The 22,043-nt window shown below is 32.5% G+C and overlaps 2 protein-coding genes across 2 annotated transcripts; both read left to right on the top strand.

Moving 5' to 3' along the window:
- Positions 1-4,654: 4,654 nt before the first annotated feature.
- LOC105232227 (probable cytochrome P450 311a1) lies at positions 4,655-7,486 on the top strand. Its single transcript, XM_011213857.4, has 6 exons — positions 4,655-5,675; positions 5,805-5,999; positions 6,070-6,252; positions 6,318-6,387; positions 6,456-6,774; positions 6,837-7,486. The coding sequence occupies exons 1-6, from the start codon at positions 5,522-5,524 to the stop codon at positions 7,404-7,406; spliced, it is 1,491 nt and encodes a 496-aa protein (XP_011212159.3). The 5' UTR covers positions 4,655-5,521; the 3' UTR covers positions 7,407-7,486.
- Positions 7,487-8,018: 532 nt separating this feature from the next.
- On the top strand, positions 8,019-9,736 carry LOC105232052 (protein YIPF1). Its single transcript, XM_011213628.4, has 4 exons — positions 8,019-8,624; positions 8,695-8,895; positions 8,987-9,079; positions 9,157-9,736. The coding sequence occupies exons 1-4, from the start codon at positions 8,163-8,165 to the stop codon at positions 9,457-9,459; spliced, it is 1,059 nt and encodes a 352-aa protein (XP_011211930.2). The 5' UTR covers positions 8,019-8,162; the 3' UTR covers positions 9,460-9,736.
- Positions 9,737-22,043: the final 12,307 nt, after the last annotated feature.

The raw sequence follows: 22,043 nt of genomic DNA on the forward strand, positions 1-22,043 counted from the left end.
AACTGTTTTAGTAATGCTTTCGAAATAAAATTTATTTAAGAATGTTTTAAAGTAATTTTTTTATATTCTCACTTAAGCTTAGCATAAAAATTAAAAAAAGTTATACAAAGTACGAGTATACATATGTGCTTTCAATTTATTGAAATTTTCTAAAACAAGAAAACAAAAAATTTATTTAAAAATTCTGGTTTGGAAAAATTAAAAAAAAGATGTAAATTAAATATTAATTTAAAAAGAAAAAAAAATTATTTAAATATTATTTTTAAATAAAAAAAAAATTAAATTAAATTAAATATTAATTTTAAATTAAAAAAATTTAAATTAAATATTAATTATAATTATTTTTTTTTTAAAATTTTTTTTAAATTTTTTTTTTTAATTTTTTGAAATTTAAAAAAAATTGTTTTTTATTTTTTTTTTTAATAAATATTTTTTTTATTTGTACACTCGATATCATTTTCACAATGCGCTGTTAAAATAGTTATAAAAAAGTAAATTTAAATATATAAATTGTTAAAAAGGCAGAATTTGTTATTTTTCCAAAATGCTTTCCACCAAATATGAAAAGTGGTGAGTGAATTAATAAAAAAAAAAAAAATCGACTCAGTGTCGCGCTTGTGCGTGTTATGAAACATGCAAGCGCACTAGAAATAAAGAAAACTATTTTATTTTTCAAAATGTTTTTTTTTCTAAAAACAGTATATACAGAAAAAAGCTTTGTAAATAAACATACAAATACACACGCATACAAACTGTATATGTACACATAAAGGTATACCAATATATTACATAACACACATACACATATATATTTATAAACCTAAAGCATATGCATAAATTTATAAAATACAAGCAAACATATATACAAATAAATATAAATACACACATTTACATACAAACATACTACATACATATATGGCAAATATTTATATATTTTTAAAATAATTAAATAATTACTATGAATTTTTGTATTTTTGTAAAATGACGCACCACACAATTATGTAATGAGTGCGCAAGAGAAAACTAAAAGTTTATTAAAAAAACATTTTGTTTGCGTAAGTTTTGTATGACTCTCGCTTTGCGTTAAGTAATAGATATAGCAAAGACGAAAGAAAAAAACAACAATAATAAAACAGTTAAGTTCTCAACGAATTAAAAATAATAAACACATAAATATATATATTTACACTTAGTTACATAAGTTGATAAGTGCATGAAAAGAAAATAAATAAATGAAAAAAGATTTTAAATGATATGAATTTTTTTAATGAGTTGCTGTTTTGTTATTTATATTTTATTGAAGCGAAATTTGTTTAAAAAATGTATTTTTGTACAATATTTTTAATTTTTTTCTTTCTTTTTATAAATTATATGCACATTTAAATGTTTGATTATCTGTTTTTAATATTTATATAAAATTTTGTACAATATTTTTAATTTTTTTCTTTCTTTTTATAAATTATATGCACATTTAAATGTTTGATTATCTGTTTTTAATATTTTTATATGCATATGTATACATATATGTATATATATTTTTTTCTTAATTTGTAATTTTAATTTAACTCAATTTCTTTCACATTAAATTTTTATTTTTTTTAATAAAAATTAAAACATAAAAATGTAAAAAAAAATTATTTATAAATTTTAAAAAAATTTTTTAACATATTACGAATTTTCTTTACATTAAAATTTCAAAACTGTAAAAAAAAAATAATTTATAAATTTTCCAAATTTAATTTATAATTTTTCAAAAAATTAAATTTAAAAAATTGTCAAAATTATTTTTCAGCAAAAAAAAAACATTTTAGTTTAATTTTTTTTATATTTTAATTTTTTATTTGCAGAAGAGATTACGGATTTTAACACAAAACAACAATCAAAAACAGGCTTAAAAAGCTACTCTGAGTGATTTTTGTTGAGAGAGAAAAAGCTTTGCGAATAATTTCAAAATTGAATAAAGAAATGAGCGTTATATGTATATACAGAGAAAAAAAGAGTGTGGAATCTGAAGAGCGTAAGAAGTTAAGCAGTTAGAACATTATTAAAAATAAGAATGCGCAAAAAATGGGAGAGTGTGAGAGTGAAAGAGACAGAATAAGAACTGGAAAGAGCGAGTGAAAGAACGATAACTCAAAAAATAAGTTAAAAAGAGATGAATAGATGAAACAAAATTGATTTTTCGAGCGAGCGAGCGAGAGAGAGTGAGAGAATGTGCAACTGTGGAGAGTTTCGAAAACAAGTGAGTTGAATTGATTTTATGTATGATTTACAACAACAGTGTTGGATAAAAAATTATAATAAACATATTCAAATATATAAAAGACATTATTAACATTAAAAAAAAAGCTTCAAACAGAAAAATGATTTTTAAGCAGAGATAATATAAATTAATGTTTAATATTGTATGTAGATATATTAACAGAGTATTATAACTATGTAAAGAACATCTTGAAAAATATGCAAAATCCAAGTATTTAATGTGAACGAAAACCAACGAGCAGTTATAAGAGTAAAAAGGTAAACAACTTAAAGTAATAATAACAACAAGTATTTGAAACGCAAGAAACCAGATAGAAACATACAAATGAGTAGTTAAACATATATAAATATATACAAATCAAAAGAACACAAAGAAAACCAGCAAAAAATTGTATTTTTAAATGAAAATAGTTAAACAAAATGGAGTAGAGCAGAAATAAATGAAAACAGCAACATTTTGACAGTTGATAGTTGACAACTGACAGCATTGAAAAATATTGAGAATGCGTAATATCGACAACAGTGGCTTTTTGTGGCGTATTTTACATTTTGACGGTTGATAGGTGACATTTGACAACCGGCAACTGACAGCTGACAGGCTATGCATGAAATTTACAATTTTTGAGCTCACATGTGACAAGTGACAGCTGTTAACTGTAGCATTTATTCGTACGCTTTAAATGTGCTCTAGTTGGTACCCTGTACATGCTTTAAAATCAAACAGAAATATCAGAAGAAAAAATATATAAATATTTAAAAGAATTGGTTATGTGTAAAATAGAAATATGTAATGTTATATCATAAAGATAACCAAAACACAGAAAGAAACGAGCCAAATAAAAAGAAATAAAAAATAAAAATTTATGAAAGTAATCAATATATTGCCACAAAAATGGGAGAAATAAAAAACTTTATGAAAATGAAAACGCTGATTTTTTGTGTGATGACAGGTATGAGGGCTTCAATAGAAGGAAGGTATTTGAATTTTTTTTGAGTGCAAAATGAGGTTTATATTTCTAATTTTTCACTCAAAAAAATAATTAAAAACAAAAAAAGTAAATACATATAAATTATTTAGAGTTAATGTTATTAATAAAAAGAAAGTTTAAGTAAAAAAAAATAATTAAAAAATCAATTTAAAAAATCTATTTTTTTTATACTTTAAAACATTTTTTTTTAAGAAACAATTTTTTTTTTAATTTAAACAAGAAAATTTAAGAAACATTTTAATTTAAGCAAAAAAATTTAAGAAAAAAATTAATTTAATTTAAGAAAAAAATTTTTTTAGATAAAAAAATTACTTTTTATTTTTTTTATTAAAATTTATTTTTTCAATAACATAATTAAAAAAATGTACGAAAAAATACTTTTTTAGATAAAAAATAATATAATATAATATATGTATATGTATAATAAAATTTTTAAATACAAAATTAAAAACAAAAAAGGAAATATAAATTATTTTAATGATAATGTTATTAAAAAAGAATTTTTTATTAAAAAAAAAATTAAAAATTGTATCTAAAAAAAAATTCTTAAATTTTTGTTAATTAAAATTTCGTTTTTTAATAACATTATAATTAAAAAAATTTAAGAAAAAATATTTTTTTAGATAAATTTTAGATAGAAATATTTTTTTTTAGATATTAGATAAAAAAAAAATATTTTTTTTATATTTTTTAGATAAAAAATAATTATTTTTCATTTATAAAATTGTTTTAATTAAAAAATAATATATATAAAAAATTATTTTTTTTTTTAATTTAGAAGCAATTAGCTAGATATTTATTTTTGTATTAATATTTCCTTTTTTCCTCAATTAGTCATTATTAACTTTCTATTAGTTCAATACTGTACTGTGGGCCTGAAAGCTGATAATTTTTTTTTCTGATTACATTTGTATATGCAACCATGCACTGTAAGCGATTATTCTTCAAGGGCTATAAATAAATACCACCTGATTAAGAAATTTACTTTAATTGCAGTTTATCTGTACGTAATCTATTAGTCTATGCACAGTAGTGCAAACCAAGCAACAATTTTTTTTGTTTTGAACGTATTATTGTGCCAATAAATAAATTGTTGTGCCGTCAATTGTATCGATTGATTTATGATTGCTGCGATGCGGCATAGTAAAAATAGAAGACGTCTAAAAGGGCAATGGAAAAATATAACAAATTCAAATTACAAAAAATAAAACAAAAAAAATTAAACTAAAAAAAAAATAATAAAAAAAATAAAATTTCAAAAATAAAAAAAAAATAAAAAAAAACATTGAAAATATTATAAAATAAAAATAAATATTAAAAAAAAAAAAAAAAAAATGTACATGTATGTATGTATATAAAAAAATAAAAAAATTTAAAAAATTGATAATATAATGGTATTAATCAAAATCATAGATGAACATAATTTACAAAAATAAAAGTATATCAAAAGCCGGCTTTTAAATAATTCTTTAGCTTAGACACACAAATTCTTGTTTACGCAATAACAGTAATTAAAAGAGTTCAAGGTAGCTTTTTGGTGCATACAAGCGTGGATAAGCACATATGTATGTATATGTGTATATGTATGTATGTATATAGATTTTAAAAAATATTGCTTTTCTGCAGCTAAGTCGATCAGTTTAGCGCAGCTTATCGCTTGGTGCACACGTAAATCTTTATTGCCGCTCTAACTGGTTAAAATACAGCAAAAATTAAAAACCATATTGAACGGTATTAGTAAAGTATGTGTGTGTGAGTAAAAAAAGTACGCAAACGATAATTAAACTGTAAATAAATTTAAAAATTTTTTAAAGAAAGACAATAAAAAAATACAAATTTACTTAACGAAATTAAATAAAATTATTATATTATAAAAAAAAATTGAATAATTTAAAAAAAAATAAAATAAATTTCAAAAAAATAAAAAAAAATTAAAAAAATAAATAATAAAATAAAATTAATTAAACAACAAATTATCGTAGTTAAAAGCAAAAACTATTTTAATAAAAAAATATAAATAAAAATATCCAGAAAATTTTGAATAATAAAATTTTAATGCAATAAATGCATAGGAAATAAATTTTCAAAAATATTAAACAAAAAGATCATAAATAATAAAAAAATAATACAAAAAATATACCATATATAAAAAATAAAATATTAATTCAATAAATTTTTAAAAAAGCATATACAAAAATAAATTAAAAAAAAATTCCCAATAACAGAAAACTGAACAATAAAAAATTACACATCTCTATGTAACTAAAAACATGTCGTTGGTGCTAGTTATATTTTTAACCTTTGCGGCGTGCTATTTTATACGCGCTAAATGGCCGGTTTTTACTGTCGGTAGACGTATACGCGGACCATGGGCCTTGCCGTTGGTCGGTAATGTGCAAATGATCAGCAAATTGAAGCCGGAATGTGAGTGTTTTAAGAATTTTGTTTTTAAAAACCAAAAAAAAATATAGATATTGTTTGGAGGAGTGTATTTAAAAAATTAAATCTTTTAAGCTTTTAAATAAAGTTCTCTAAACTTACACACTCGCACAGCTTTATTCAAAATCGTCGCAGAGTTTCGCGCTAAATACCGTGGAACTTATCGTTTATGGCTCGGGCCGGAGTTATGGGTCTTTCTGCATAGTCCAGCGGAGACGCGTGAAGCTTTGCATGACACGACATTAACGAGACCGGTGGCATTTCAACAACTAAGCGTATTAATCGGTAATGGACTGCTGATAAGTCATGGTAAGCTGCAAAAATTATTTAAATAAATTAGAAAATAATAACGAAACTTTTTTTCATTGTTTTGCGCCAGGCAAACAATGGGAAACTCATCGACGCGCACTAAGTCCCGCCTTTCATGCAAATATACTAAATACTTTTGCACCCGTGATAGCGCAGCATGGCGAGGAGTTGGTGCGAAAACTGCGTGCGACCGAGGGCAGCTCAGTAGAAGTTAGTGATTATCTCTTCGCTTGTGTACTGGATGCGATAGTAGGTAGGTGAAGGATATTAATTAATAGCCGTAAATATTTTTAGACCTCACCGCTTTGCAATTTTTAGAAACCTCTATGGGCAAACAGCTGAACTCGCTCACGGATCCACATAATAGCTATGCGCATGCTTTTCACAAGTCGGTAATTTGTGAGAATTTTTCAAAATTTTCTTTTGTTAAACACAAATGTCTTTACAACACCACAGAACCAGTGAACTGCTCTTCAAACGCATGACGAATCCACTATTGGCGCTGGATTTCATATTTCAACACACAAATATGTATCGCGAGCTGAGCGCCTCTGTCGCAGTGATACATCAGCTGATGGCTACTGTGATTGATGAGCGCATCGCGGCACTTAAACAAGAGGAGTCGTTGATTTCTGGCGTTATTACGGCACCAGCCGAGGAAGGCATACGCAAGCAGCGTCGTACGTTGCTGGACACACTGTTAACCACTCAAATAGGCGGGGAAGGGTTGACACGCAGCGAAATTTGTGACGAGGTGAATACGTTTGTGTTTGCGGTGAGTAATTTTCATGCACATGAAACCACAGAAATACTATTAAATAACTGCATATCATACAGGGTGTTGACACCACCACAGCAGCGATGTGTTTTGTGCTCTACAGTCTAGGTAAATATCCGGCGGAACAGCATAAATTGTTGACAGAAATTGAAGAACAGCTCTCCCTTGGTGCGGAACTCACTGCCGAAGCACTCAATCGTTTGACATATTTGGATCTTTTCGTCAAAGAGGTCTTACGTTACTACACTGTAGTGCCGCTCACGGGACGCCAGACTACTAGCGATACGGTGATCGGTGGGCGGCGCTACTGTGCTGGTATAACACTTTGGATTGATTTGTATGGACTTGCACATGATGCGCAATATTTCGATAAGCCGGATGAGTTTCAACCGTTGCGTTTCGCGCAAACACAGAAGGAGCACTTGCCGCCATATGTTTATATGCCATTCTCGGGTGGCCCACACATTTGTATAGGTCGTAATTATGCATTACTTATTATGAAAATGTTGACGGTGCAGATTTTGTGCAATTTTGAGGTAAACTTGCGCGATCCACATGAAGAGTTGGTGCTGCAGTCGCAAATGGTGCTAAAGTCGCTGCATGGTTTCAATTTGATGTTCAGGCAATGAGTATAAATTACTGAGAATATAGTGTCGATATTTTTATTATTTAATTAAGAGTCTGAATAAAGTGCATCACTGCAAAACTATGAATTAGATTTTGAATAAAGTATATCGTGCGGTCAAAAGGCATAAATACTGCTTTACTGCTTTTAATCAACCCATTTTGTTATTGTAAGGTCAAGGCACAATAGACCCTAGGTCGCGGTGCAACCTTCATTTACTTATCTAATCTACCTTAAAGTCAGCTATTGATTTTTTTGCGCTTTCGGAAGTACATCAGGTTATTTCCGGTTGTAAAGGCATTGCTTATATATACACATAAAATTAAGTTATTATAATAAAAGCTTAAAAACGTACAAAAACAATAATAAAACATTTTGTATAGTCTAATAAAATTTATAAAACTAACACGTTTTTGATTTTTACGAATTGTTAGGAAAATTTACAGTAAAATCCGTCACTCAATTTCAAAATTAATTTGGTGATGACAATATCTCGATAGTACTCTTAATTTATCGATTATTTCATCAAAACTTAATCGAAAACTTGTTTCAATTTTTTGGTCAGATAAAATCTGTTTCTTAATGTATGCAACCCTGTGTTTACAAAAAGTATACGCAAAGTAGTTGGCAACGCAACAACATATGATTCGTCAACGTAGTTCAGCAAACAAATAATACTGATTGTCATTTACGTGTCGTTCACAAATAAATTAATTTTTATATAAATTAAGCTTTTCATACGAAATTAGTGCGATTAAAAATGCAAACTAGTGGTGCAGATGATCTACTACAGTTTCGTGATTATAATAGCACACCCAGCATGAGTAGCCCACCGGCACAAATAAATGTGAACTCGCCCACCCATTCTAGCGGTTCTGCAGGTGCAACGCGCGGCAGTAATGCACTCAACGATTTGATTTATGACATGAGCAATTCTGCAGGCATCTTAAGTGGCAGCAACAACGCAGGTGGTGCTGGAAATATGAATAATATCCCAGCAGGCGGTGGCGGCGCTGGTGGTGACGCTGATACTGGCGCCGGCAACAAGGTGTCATTTCTTACACTTGAATACTATCAGCAATTCTTTAATGTGGATACTTATGTGGTGATAGAGCGCATTGCTAATTCGATGATACCAAAGCGTGCTGGTGGCAACTATTTGCGTTCGAGCATTGGCCAAAATCCTGACTTGTACGGACCGTTTTGGATTACAGTAACGCTGGTGAGTACCCTGTGATTTTTTTTCTATATATTTATACCTATATTTGTATGACACGAAAAAAATTTCTCAGATTTTTTCGATTGCCATAAGTGGCAATATCGCAAGTTATTTACAGCACGCCAATGACAACTACCACTGGCGTTATAATTTCCATTTAGTCTCCTATGCCGCCACTTGTATTTTCATCTATGCCAATCTTTTCCCCATCGCCTTGTGGGCGCTCTTTAAGTATAGTCTCAAACCCATTACCGATGATGTGGAAACTGAAAGCGTAAGTCCTTAAGCGTTTGTCTTTTAATAATTTTATATTATATATAGATGTATGTATGTATATTGTTCTTTATAATCCTTTGCGTCCACAGGCCGACTACTCGCCCTCCCTCCTGTCACTAATGTGCATTTACGGCTATTCGCTATTTATTTACATACCTGTCTCCGTATTGTGGGTTATACAGGTGGGTAATACACGTCTACTGCAACTATCAACCTTTAATATTTCTACAATATGTATTTTGCATCTCTCGCGCTACAGATTAGCTTGCTACAATGGCTACTAGTCATTACCGCCGCTCTACTCTCGGGCTCCGTGCTGATTTTCGTGCTCACTCCTGCGCTGCGTAACTCTAAGTTGTCGTTATTCCTCATAATCGGCATATTGGCTGCACATTTTCTACTCGCTGCTGGTTTCATGTTGTATTTCTTTCATGTGCCCAGCAATGTCGTAGCAAATGTGCCAGTTCCGGCCGCCTTGGAGGCGGTTACACAGGCTGTGAAACATGTAGTCACCCCGCCAGCCGTTGCTGGCAATATTGTACCGCTCAATGGCACACGTTGAGTAAATATTACTTAAATAAATTTTGTTTTTCCTAGAAAAGTAAGAATTTTTATTTAAATTTAAAATTTTTTTAGAAATTGTCGATTTATGATTTGCTACGGCCACAAATTGACACTTTCAATTTAATTTGTAATACATAATAATAAAATAATATTGTTATTACTATATAATTATTTACATGCCAACATATTCCATTGTAATTACTTAAATTTAATTTAAATATAAAGCTATGCCAAGTCGTGGTTAAATAAATGGGCATACAAATATACACAAAAAATGCTAAATGTTTGATATTCACTTTGAATCTATTATATATAAATATTTAAGTGTAATATTTAGCTTTGCTTTTGTTTGTTAATACGCTTATGCGTTTTTACGTTTAAGATTTTATCTAATTAAGTTAAGCGGCATTATGTGGCTTCATATGTTCAGCATGAATTCATTTAAATTTACATATTCATTCATTCATTTGCACAACGCGTGTCATTGCACGTGTCCTTTTGCCCTACATCAACTCTTTTTTTTTAATTTTAACAAAACACGTACACTTTCGCTTCACTTGTAGCTTGCAACATCGAAAGCAACGCAAGGAAACGGTTTCCTTAGCAACTGTCACTCATTTCATTTACATTGACAACGCTTCAGCGCTCTGAAGTTCAATTTAAATTAAAAAAAAATTATTTTTTGCAATGTGGTGCAGCTAAACTAGTTTGCATTGTGCTGCTTTCGCTGTTGCAAGACTACAATAGTCATATTAAAGTGCGACACAATAAAAGCCTTTCAAATCAACCCCAAATCCATAAGCACACATCGAAACTTAAATAGTTCAGTTTTTTATTTTTTTTTTCGCAGCACCTTTTCCTTTCAAGCTAACAACCCTTCTCTTTTAAAAAGTGTTCTGCTACGCATGCGCAGCCCTTTCCTTGCACGTGTTTGACTTTTCCTTCTTTCACCTTTTCCATTCTGTGCTTTTCCCGTTGACTTTATTTTGTTTGTTGACGAATGCATGCGCATCCTACTGAGCAGCAGCGAGTTTTGTTGACATTGTTTGGAAAAAGCGCTCACTTGCTGGAAAAGCGCTTTTGTTTGTGCCGAAGGGTATTGTTGTTGTTGTTATTATTTGATCCGCAGTGGGGTTGGAACAAGTTTCCACTTGGCTGATTAAAATTGGGTGTGAAAATGAAAATTCGCTTGGGCTGTTACGAAGGTTGGTACGAACAGTGGGACAGTTAAAGGATTTGCGGCGTTAAAAGATATAAAAATATAAAAACGAAAAAAAATTTACAGAATATGACTAAAAAAAATAATAATAAAGAAAAAAATATAATAATAAAAAAAAATAATAATAATAAAATAATAATAAAGAAAAAATCATAATAATAAAAAAATAATTAAAATAATAATAATAATAAAAGAGAAAAAAATAAAACAAAGATGAACTATAATAAAAATAATAGAGAAAACTGTAAACATTGGGTTATGTATCGAAAGTCCCCGAAAATATGTATATATTCATGATAATTGCGCAGTGCATGTCTACAACTACAATTACACTACAACCATAAAATAAGACTTCGTATCGTTTTCAAAACGTATTTTGGTCTACATAACCGGTAGTCAAGAACCTCAGTAAATCCGTTCCCACGATAGTCGGGTCTACAAAACCGGAACGGACGCGCATTTTCTATCCGGTCATCCTGGCAGAATCCTGCCTCTACTACAACAACAGCAACCTCAGTAAATCACTAACATATAGGGTCCTAAAGTCCATGAATATCGACATCTGTACCTCCTTAGCTCAGTATATTGAACGCGCGGCCATTCTTAGTTGATCGTGGCTTCGAAATTAAACACAAAAAAATACTGATTTTGGGTATATAGTGTACCGCAGGAGATGAGTAGACTGCATTCGTTCCCACGACAGTCGGTTCTACAAAACCGGAACGGAACCGGATGTTTTATACGGTCAAGCACTGCCAACTAGGTGTAATTCTGCCGCTACAACAGTATACAATAACAGGATTTTAAATCTTAGTCCTATAAATGGCTAAATTTCCATTAAAATTATTGTCTGTCATTCTACCGTCGTAATGATTGAGATGATCCAGAGTTCTGGCTCTAAATTCATATAAGCTCGGCATAAGACTTTAATCAAGGTACTCTTTGTATAAGCCAAAACGACTGGCTAATACTTGGAGTAAAACGCTTGAGTGGTACCCAAAAGGCAGCAAGAGGCGCGGAGGACTAAGCATTGCGGACCTCTCCTCCTCAAGAAAAAGAAACTGTTTCTAAATCTCAATATTCTCTTCTTCCTCCTTACGCCTTCTACATCCTTCTTCAATGATTCAAAAGAAGAAAAAACATAGAAGAAAAAAGCTGCGCCCAACACGCGCATCAACGCTACCACAAACGCCAAACGCAGCCCGCCAGCCAGGCAGGCAAACCAACAAGCAAGCAGCATACGCTCATTTATTTATAAGCTATTTTTTTTTTTTTTGCTCACCACTTCGGCAGCCGCAACAGAAATTATTCAAATTACAAATTTTACCAGGCGCACATCAGCAAGCAGCAAGCAAAACGGCTGCCGAGTAAGAAAAGCCAATCAGCTCACTCGGAGTGAGGTGACTACTGAGACAAGAAGGCTTTAAAGCTACGCGCTGCCAACTGGCACAACAGACGCTGGCCGCCCAGGCGGTTGACGCGCCATGCCAACTAGAGTTTGTTGTTGGTTGTGTGGTAAAAAGCATTGAAACTTTAGAAAATTTTACAACTTGACAAATGAATGGCGATGGCAGGAGCAGCAGCAAGTTGATGGACCGCTGACACGCGCCGCTGCCGGTGGTGGTTACAGCGGCGCAGCAGTTGCCGGCGTTGCTATGAAAGTTAATGCCGCTGATGGCTGTTTGCCGTTTGCTATACGGCGTGGTGGTACTGTTGTTGCTTTCGTTTTGGTATGAGCAAATATTGCTTTGTAAACGCTGCGCCTTTTTTATAGCTACTTTTTCATACCCTTCATGCCGCGCTGCCACAACTGCTTTGCATATGCAAATGCGCGTTGCGTTGCAGCTACATTTAACTGTGCTTTTGCGCTGCTACATACAATTGCTGTTACGTTTTCGGCTGCTATACAGGCACATGCTTTCATATACATATGTATATACACATGTACATGTACATATATATTTGTCTGCATCACCCTTGTTTGGTATGCAAATCTCATCCCTTTTGCATGCCACAAAATTACAAGACAGGCTTATCAAGCATAATAAAACTTCGTCTAACAGCAGCGCACACACACACACACGCACTTGCGCAAGTTTACGCTATAAATGCTGCAATGCGCGCTTGCAAGCTGCAACAGTGGGTGGCGTATCACTTGTGTAAAAGTTTCTAAAATTTGTTTTCTTCTTGTTTTTGTAAAATATTTTTCGCTATGCACATTTTGTTGTTGTTTGTCCAACATTTGCATTTCCGCCGCTTTACTTGTCCGTCGCTTTGTTATTGCTGTGACCACTGCCATCGTCACCACTGCCACGCCCAATGCAGTCGAGCTGCTTTTAATTTCGATTCTATTGCCGCAGGCCGTTTTCCGGTTTCCGTTTGCCATACAATCAATGCGTGCCACTTACGGCCTTTTGGACCAGCGCATCCTCACTGCTGACTTGCCCACATCCATTGGTCCATTTGGTACGCTCTATTGTTTTTTTCTTTTTATTTCTGTTTATTTTAAATATGAATGTTGTTGTTTTTACGCTGCCTGCTTTCTAGTTTTGTTGCTTACTCTATTTTTAATAATAATAATAAAAAATAAACATGTGCGCTCTGAAAAATTGCCTGCCAGCTGTCCAAGCATTGCAAATGTCAACAATATAAACAATGCATGTGATGTAGTGTGGCCAGATGTTGAATATGCGTATGAAAAACGCTTGTATGTACAACGAGCATACGTATGTATGTATAAATGTTATTGGAAATAAGAAAAAAATTACAAAAACCAAAAATAAGAAAATTAAAAAAATAAAAATAATTAAGAAAGAAATAAATATTAAAACAAAAATTAAAAACATCAAGAAGTTGAAGCCAAAATATTAATTATAAACTTGCAATATTTGTAATTTTTTGATGTTTTCCTCGAGTCTCCAATAAAATAAAAATAAAAAAAAAAATTAAAAAAAAATTAAAAAAAAATAAAAAATATTAAAAAAAAATAATAATAAAAAAAAATTAAAAAAATTTTAAAATAAAAAAAAAAAAAAAAAATAAAAAAAACAAATTAGCAAAACTTAATTCTTTGATATTTTTCTCGAGTCTCCAATTAAATTAGCAAACTTTCTTTATACTTTTCTGCCTCCTTTTCTCATGCGTTTGCCTACTCACATATACAATTTTTTTCTATATAAGCGTTTATGCACACATAACTCACAAGAATCACGCATATTTACCATAAGTACGCGTATCACTCTTAATTAAGTACTCAATTTAGCACTCTCTTATGCAGTAAATCATTTCGCCTGCAGTCCTTACTTCAATTCGTATTTACACCCCATTTTTTCTAGGTAAATTGACGAAGTTTCATCGCATACCTTTATGCTCTTTATGTTTGCATGTGTGAGTGCCTTTGATTTGCATACGAAATTTTCTTGAGGGCATAAATACTTCTGCTTCTGCCTCTGCTTTGGCGCTCGCTTATGCATGCATGGAAAATTCTTTAATCTACAAGCTATTACGACGCTGGGGGGGCGAACAGGGTTAAGTGAAAATGCTAATAAATTGCTGAATTTGTCAAATCGGACATGTTGCGATATCAAAGTGGCACTGAAATTATATAAAGAATATTATTCTCGAAAAGGCCTGTCGTTCAAGCTAAGCTTAACCTCACTTCAAGTAAATATTTCACTTAGGAACGATTAGAAAAGTATTGCACAAAAAGCCGTTATGACGTCTTAATTTGATGAAAAACGGGACTTTGACGTCCTTGTAATATCGCCTGAGGAAAGGTTGTGTCAAAATAGTCTCGAGGAGATTTTAATTTTATCTCATGTAACAACCGAAAGTCCGAGAAATTCACACAACCACACCTCTAAATCGATCGCTGACTTCATCTTCTAAGAGAAAAACTTCGAGTTTTAGCTCCAGTTTGGTCATCAGTAGGTCGTTCCGTTATCCAGCAGCGAGGACTTAAACTGACACTTTCACTCAAATCAGTAAACCTTCAAAATCGTTAACTCCACAACAAATGCTTTGTTTTTTAAACTGTTTTGACTTCAGCCACAAAGGGTAACATCAATCCATCTCGTGGCCGTCCTTGGTTTTCTTGGTAACCCAAGCAAGTTCATTTCTAGCGGCAGCATTTTTATGGAATTCATACAGATACCGATGTAACAGCTCTAACCGACGGACCAATGGACCGGACGATCAATGTATCACCAACAAGATCGAATCACTATTATATGAAACAGTTAGACTGAGCAAAGGTCATGTCACGGGTTCATGAAACTGGAACGAATACTGATTTTTATACGGTCAAGAACTGTTAACTGCGTAGCATTCCTCCAAAATATTTCAGGAATGTTTTCTACCGCTACAAGAACCACAGTAATGGTTCGATCAGTATCCGAATCCGCTCCGTCTTCGTAGATCCGACAGACATGCCAACGCTCTTAGGATCCAAGCTACCTTAAATATCCGAATCCGTTCCGTTTACGTAGAATCGATTGTTGTGCGAACAGTCCTAGGATGTTGTTGTTGTTATTGTAGCGGCAGAATTCAGCCGAGTTCACAGTCCTTGGCCGGATAAAAATCCGGGTCCGTTCCGGTTACGTGGGAACGGCACAGTCCTAGCATCAAAGCTCTTGGTTATTGTGCATGCCAGAGATTATCGGATAGGAGCACCCTATTGCCACAGCCATAATATACATATATAATAATATAAATCGTCGAGTATCCCAAATGAGTTCCGTTTGCATATATGAAATTCGAAACGAGCATCCCTGTCCTCAGCAACATTCGAATAACGTTATATGTGCACACATATTTATGTATAAATGTAGGTATGTACTCGTATGTGTATTTGTATGATGCAGAAATTATCCAAAACCGAATGCAGATTTTCATATTACCTCTCCGTCGGGCGGTGCGCACAGCGAGTAGACACCTTCATTGAATGCCAAGCAGATTTCAGCTACAAACGTTGAATATTAAAAACCGTAGCTGGGGTTCACACATACATACCTGCATATGTCCTTTGCATATACATATGTGCATACATACATATGTGGTTTTTGTGAAAATAAAAAGAAAGAAATTCAGCAAAGCTCGCACAGGCGAACACTTCGCCCCAAAAATAGGACCAACCAGGCGTGCAACCCCAAAGCCATTTGCATTGAATTGACTTTGTGGGCGGGGGAGCGCGGCGGTTGTGGTGTGTAGTTGGAATTTTGCGAAAATCTTACACATATGTATGTATGTAGATATACTTGTATAAATTGGTGAATTTCGTTGAGGCGTCTGTGGGGCAGTATTTGAATGTGTTTGATTAATAGAATTCTATTTATTTTTGGTGATTGGATGGGTGGAAATCGTCGAACGATTGATAGCTGAAACGCACAGGCATACAAATGTACATACATATATGTGTATACTTGTGTTTAGAGCATACATGAAGGTATATGAGCTTAAAGTAATGCCTATTAAATTTAAATATCTGAAAAGCTGCTTAAATTTGTATGCAAAAAATTTGCTGCGGGAATACTCCCATACATTTGTGATTTCCACTTGAAATCGTGAAATTTATAAGTTTTTTTTGGAAAATAGTTATTGTGTGCTTTTATGTGAGGGTATGTGCTTTATGACTTTAAAATTTTAAAATTTATGAAAAAAGTTCGTATTAAAAAAATTTTTATTTACATCATTTTCTTTAGAAAAAATATTAATCTCTTTGAAATTTCCAAATATGATCCAAAAATATGATTTCATAAAAAATTTGCAAATTTTAAGTTGCTACACAAACTTTTTTATTGATCCTTTAAATAATACGCAAAATTTCCAAACCAATACCTTCTTGTGTATTCTAAACTCTTCGCCTTTTCTTTTGCTTCTAAAATTAGCATTTCAAATTTTGGGCGCCTAAGACTATTTACTTAGCTTTTCAGCTTTTGTCAGGGCCAAAAATACGGAATTAATTTCTTATTTTGCGCACAGCAGCTTAGTGACCCATAGGGTGTAATTTATGTGGGCGCAAGAACAATAAATAAATGTAAAATTAAATTGGAGACCAAAATAAGTTAGAGTAAGAAGTTTTAAGTTGAGTAAAAAGAATAAAAATGGAATTTATTGAAGCTGAAAGAAAGTTAAATAGAAAATATAAAGAATACAATTTTTTTTAATATTAACAATTAAAAACAAAAATAAAAAAAAATATAATATAAGATAAAAAATAAAAATTAATGCAAATGTTTAAAAATATTTTTTTATAAATAAAAAATCATTAAAAATAAATACTTTAATAGTGTAATCAATAAAATTTAATAGCAAGCTTATAGAATAAAGCCAATTTACCCAATTTACCATATTAAAGTTGTTTAGAAAATTAAAAATAAAAATTATTAAATATATTAAAAATAATAAAAACCAATTAAAAATAAATTTAAAATATTAAATATAACAATTAAAAAAATTTTAAATAACAAAAATTAATTTAGAATATAAAATATATAAAAAAAATATTAAAAATGTTTTTTTAATAGTAAAAAAATAATTGAGCTTTTAATTTTAGAAAAATGTTGTTTCGAAAATATAAATATTAAAAATAAAAATTATTAAATATATTACAAAAATAAAGACAAAGTAAAAATAAATTTAAAATATATAAAAAATAAAAATGTATGACATTTGTTTTATTTAATAAATAATAATCAGATCTTTTAAAATATTAAAAAAAAAATATAAAATTAAAATATAAATATTAAAAAAAATTATAAATATAATAATATATATAAAATAAAGTATACAATAATAATAGTAATAATGATAATTTAAAATATTTAAATATAAAAATATGTAAATATGACTAAAAACTTGTTGTAAATTAAATAATACCATACTAATACATATATTAGAAAAACTAAAAAAAATAAAAAAATAAATTTATATACATACATATGTATATATATAAGTTTTAAAATAAATAAAAATAAAGAAAAAACAATAAAAACTCAAATTATATTTTTTTTTACAAATAACAAACAAGGAATAAAACATAAGTAATTAAATGAAATGTTTATAAATATATCAGAAAGCTTAATCTTAAGCTTAAGTATAATAGTAAATTTAGTTAAAAAATAAATAATTTGAAAAAGTAGAAAAATAATGAGGCAAGCAGGGATAATATAGAAAATCTTAAGAAAAAAATTATGGAAAATCAAGAATGAAATAATAAAAAAATCATAGATAAAAAAATAATAAAAAACAGAAAAAAATAATAAAAAAAAATCTGACATAAAATAATATGAAAAAATTAATAAAAATTATTTCAAAAATCCGTACTTAAAAAATATTAAAAGCGCCAAAATTCATATAAAAATAAGTCTAACTGATTGCTGTGCCGTGCGTAGTATCGTGTTCTATTAATTTTTCAACTAAAATTCCCGTTTCCCCACACTTCCTGCCAATCTTTCATTTGCTTAACTTTTTCCTCGCCATTCGTCGCACTCAATCATTCACAATCACTTCTAGCCCTCGCCTATGTATGCGCTCCACTTTTTGCACCGACCCACACGCACACATCCATATGCGTCTTGTGCACCTTTCGCTTGCTCCAATTTTCTTTCTGTGATTTTATTTCCCATTTAATTTTTTATTTAACACTCTTTTTGTCCCTTTAGACCCTTTTATTTTGATTTTTCAACTTCTAAGTCCCTTTTAAGCGAACGGAAACGGAAACCACTTCTTTGCCCAAAACCAAACACATGTCGGGGGGTACGCTCGTCTAACGGAAATTTGCTCTGGAAGCTGTGCCACTTTTTGGTGCGACAAATTAGCTTACGCCGCCATCACTCAAAGCAATTATGCCACATTTTTTTTCGCTACTTCCCCACCACCCGTTCGCTGCAACGCCAGGGTTGATTGGAGCGTATGTTTAGCTTTTATTTTTTTGCAAGTAAAGAAATTTTTGCACTTAAAGTGGCTTGAGGCTTGAGTTGAGTGCAAAAAAATGCCAAAATGAAATACAAACAAGAATACCTTAAATGCTTTGTGCTGCAGAAAAGGGCGGTTCTCATGCACAGAATTTCATAAATATTTGGCAAAGGAACATGTGTGCGCTCTCCAGCTGACAGCTCGAGGCATATTGTTGTAATTAGGCAACTCATAGTGACGTTGAAGAGTGTACTTATTGCAGATTAAGCAAAGGGTGTAAGAAAATGGGGAATTTGAAAAAGAAAAGCGCTGTGATGAGGCGGTCCAAATGAGGTCATACTCGGCGGTTGACCAAAAAAGGTCTTACATGCAATACAGGTACAAATTACAAATGAAGGTAAATATTCTCTTCAGTTTTCTTAAGGCTCGAGAAGCTCTATTCCTAATAATTAGAAGCCACTTTCTAAGAAACTTAGTACCTCCATACAATCCTTCCCTTTTCTTACCTCTGAAAAAGGAATTTCTGGTCAAAAATTCACAAATACTCTGATCTTTCCTTACTGAGCTCGATACAGAAAAAATAGTTACTAGATTCTGTAGTCGTCGCTTTGATCAAAGTTCCTCACGTTCGGTTAAGATATCTCTCAAGCTGTCTTGAATGCATAATGCCAACAAATTCACAAGTTTCGTCCCATTTATTCTCGGTAGGTTTCTGAGTTAGGATTTTTCTTGTGTTCATAATTTCAATGGAGGTCCTAGTACCGAAAATCGTTTATAAATTTTACCTTGACCTCTTAGTAAAGTATCAATTCCAACTATTTGTGACCTTCTTTCGCAATGTGGCGCCAGTTCCTTCTCCACCTGGTGTTCCAACGGAGTGGAGGCCTTGCTCTTCCTCTGCTTCCCCGGTACTGCATCGAATACTTTCAGAGCTGGAATGTTTTCGTCCATTCGGACGACATGACCTAACCTGCGTAGCCATGTCAATGTCGACCATCTTCCGCAAGAGTAGATTGAAGAAGTCGCCTGGACTGAAATCTCGTTTGGTATCGAACAGCTCGGAGAGGTCCTGTCCAAACCTAACGGAGCTTTTGGTGGTTCTTAACGCCATAGTATCAGTTTTGCAGGAATACCAAATTCAGACATAGCGGCACAAATGTAGCTACTTTACGTGCTGTCGAAAGCAGCTTTGAAATCGACGAATAGGTGGTGAGTGTCGATTCTCTTTTCACAGGTCTTTTCCAAAATTTTGCGCATGCTGATCTGGTCGGTTGTTGATTTTCCAGGTCTAAAGTCACACTGATAAGATCTTATCAGTTTGTTGGGTGGGCTTTAACATTTTACAGTACGCTCGATAGACCCTTATGTGCGATGTTGAAGAGGCTTATCCCACGGTAGTTGACGCAAATTGTGGGGTCTCCCTTTTTGTGGATTCGCTAAAGCGCACTTGAATTCCAAACGTCGGGCATGCTTTCGTCGGACCATATTTTACAAAGACGCTGATGCATGCGCTTTATCAGTTCTTCGCTACCGTGTTCGAATAGCTCGGCCGCCAATTCAAACGCCCCCGCTGCTTTGTTGTTCTTCAGACGGTAATTGCTATTTGAACTTCTTCATAGTCGGGCAATGGAACGTCGGCTCCATCGTCATCGATTGGGGAATCGGGTTCGCCATCTCCTGATGTTATGCCTTCACTGCCATTCAGTAGGTTGGAGAAGTGTATTTGTGACCTAGATTGTCTTAAATATGGAACGTTTTCAACTTACTTATCTCTTATCTTAGTCACTTATCGCTGCGGTTAGAGGTATTCTCCCTTTCTATAGAGGTTCAAAAGTATGGAAGTCGTCGTCTTGAACTTCAATTTATAAGCTAACGATATAAAGACTTTAGAACTCTGTTCTAATTCAGCCTTGACACTGGTGTTCTCCGACGTTATAGGACCCATTATGTGCATCTTCAATTTTTTTAGAAGCTTAAGCGAGCCTAACCTCACTTTATAAACATACATATAGATTGTGTGCCATCGATAGCAAAGTCTTAAAGACCATTAAATCTATTTTGTTCCTTGAAATCCATTATTTTCAACCCTCTTCGTGCACTTTCTTTAAATCAAAAATTTGTACATGCGATTTACATTTCTAGCCGATTTAGCAATTGGCACAGTTAAATCATATTTTGTGGGCTCCCAGCAAATACACACACACACAGAGCCACAGATTGCAAGCGCTCAAGCGGCTTATCCTTTATAAAACGAACCCAGAATCGCCCATAAGCGCATTGAACAATTACAGAGCCAGAGACATAGTTTTCCAACCGCACTTGTATGTATGTGTGTGTGTGTGTGAGTTTGCTGCAAACCGAAAACCGCCCATTTTCAACTTCATTATATACGAGTACACTTACCAATTGCTTGTTGACGCATTTGCTCCATATTTTTCCCGTAGATTTCCGTTTGCCTTAACGGTTTACACTGTATGTTTCTTTTGTTGTTGTTGCATTTGTTATTCATTTTACGCCGGCTATACGTATGTGCGTGCCTTTGCGCTCACACGGCATTTTTCCGAAGCTCTCTTTTCATTTGTTGTTGCCACTATGGCAACTATGTATGCACTATGTGATGTGAGGGGGGCTTTGGGAGGGCGCTCGGTTGGCAAATGCCAGGTCTTCATTATTTACTTCAAATAGCTGTTGCTGCTGTTTTGTTGCAATCAACGGTAGTGCAAAGTTCGTGTGTAAGTGTGCTTAACGGTAGTTGTAGGCGTTGGCGCGTGTACTCTCGTCGCGCTGTGATTGCGCTCTCGTGTGCGACTTCGCTCGCTTTGGCTCTGAGTGCTTGCTTGCTGGGTCACCTACAGTCAGAGTTGCCAACTGGGCGTGAATTGGTACATTACCGGCTTCCTTTTAAAAAAATATTGCTGAAGATGTTGATTCTACGGAAAATGCGGATAAGACCCTAACTTGTCTCTTCAGTATCTTTAAATCATGCTAAAGTTTAGACAAACAATATCCAGATTTCTAAATGATGACTGATTAGCTGATTGAAAGTGATGAACAGGTCAACAAAATGCCTCGTGAAAAGCTTCGGAGAACTTTGATTACGAAAGCTGATGGTTGATTCTTTCCTTGCTATGCTAATATATCGTTGGTTGGCATTCGGTATAATCGAAACTATTATTTTCCGACTGTAAAACCCAGATTCCATTCCGCATCCTTCCACTTGGTATCCCTCTGTCTAAACTCTTACGCGTCTGAAGTAGCGTTCCAAGCAAGTTCAATATCCTGCAAGCCTTCTTCAAAGTTGTTGCCTCTCTCGCTTGTGTTACATTAGTTCGATTCTCAAAATCGGGACGTTGTAGCCAGTGCGAGATTTTTTTTTACAATCGAAACTTCTACTTTCCGACCGCAGCATACCTGAACCCCAGTATACTTCAACCTAGTTTCTCTCAGCC

The sequence above is a fragment of the Bactrocera dorsalis genome, chromosome 4 (assembly GCF_023373825.1).
Source record: "Bactrocera dorsalis isolate Fly_Bdor chromosome 4, ASM2337382v1, whole genome shotgun sequence".
Taxonomy (NCBI): domain Eukaryota; kingdom Metazoa; phylum Arthropoda; class Insecta; order Diptera; family Tephritidae; genus Bactrocera; species Bactrocera dorsalis.

What these genes read in the sequence shown, in the direction of transcription:
- LOC105232052 (XM_011213628.4), top strand. Translation starts at nt 8,163, where the DNA reads ATGCAAACTAGTGGTGCAGATGATCTACTACAGTTTCGTGATTATAAT. An exon ending in ATGATGTGGAAACTGAAAGC is followed by an intron (nt 8,896 to 8,986) that starts GTAAGTCCTTAA and finishes TTGCGTCCACAG; the next exon opens with GCCGACTACTCGCCCTCCCT. An exon ending in CCGTATTGTGGGTTATACAG is followed by an intron (nt 9,080 to 9,156) that starts GTGGGTAATACA and finishes CTCGCGCTACAG; the next exon opens with ATTAGCTTGCTACAATGGCT.
- LOC105232227 (XM_011213857.4), top strand. Translation starts at nt 5,522, where the DNA reads ATGTCGTTGGTGCTAGTTATATTTTTAACCTTTGCGGCGTGCTATTTT. An exon ending in CAGCAAATTGAAGCCGGAAT is followed by an intron (nt 5,676 to 5,804) that starts GTGAGTGTTTTA and finishes ACACTCGCACAG; the next exon opens with CTTTATTCAAAATCGTCGCA. An exon ending in TGGACTGCTGATAAGTCATG is followed by an intron (nt 6,000 to 6,069) that starts GTAAGCTGCAAA and finishes GTTTTGCGCCAG; the next exon opens with GCAAACAATGGGAAACTCAT.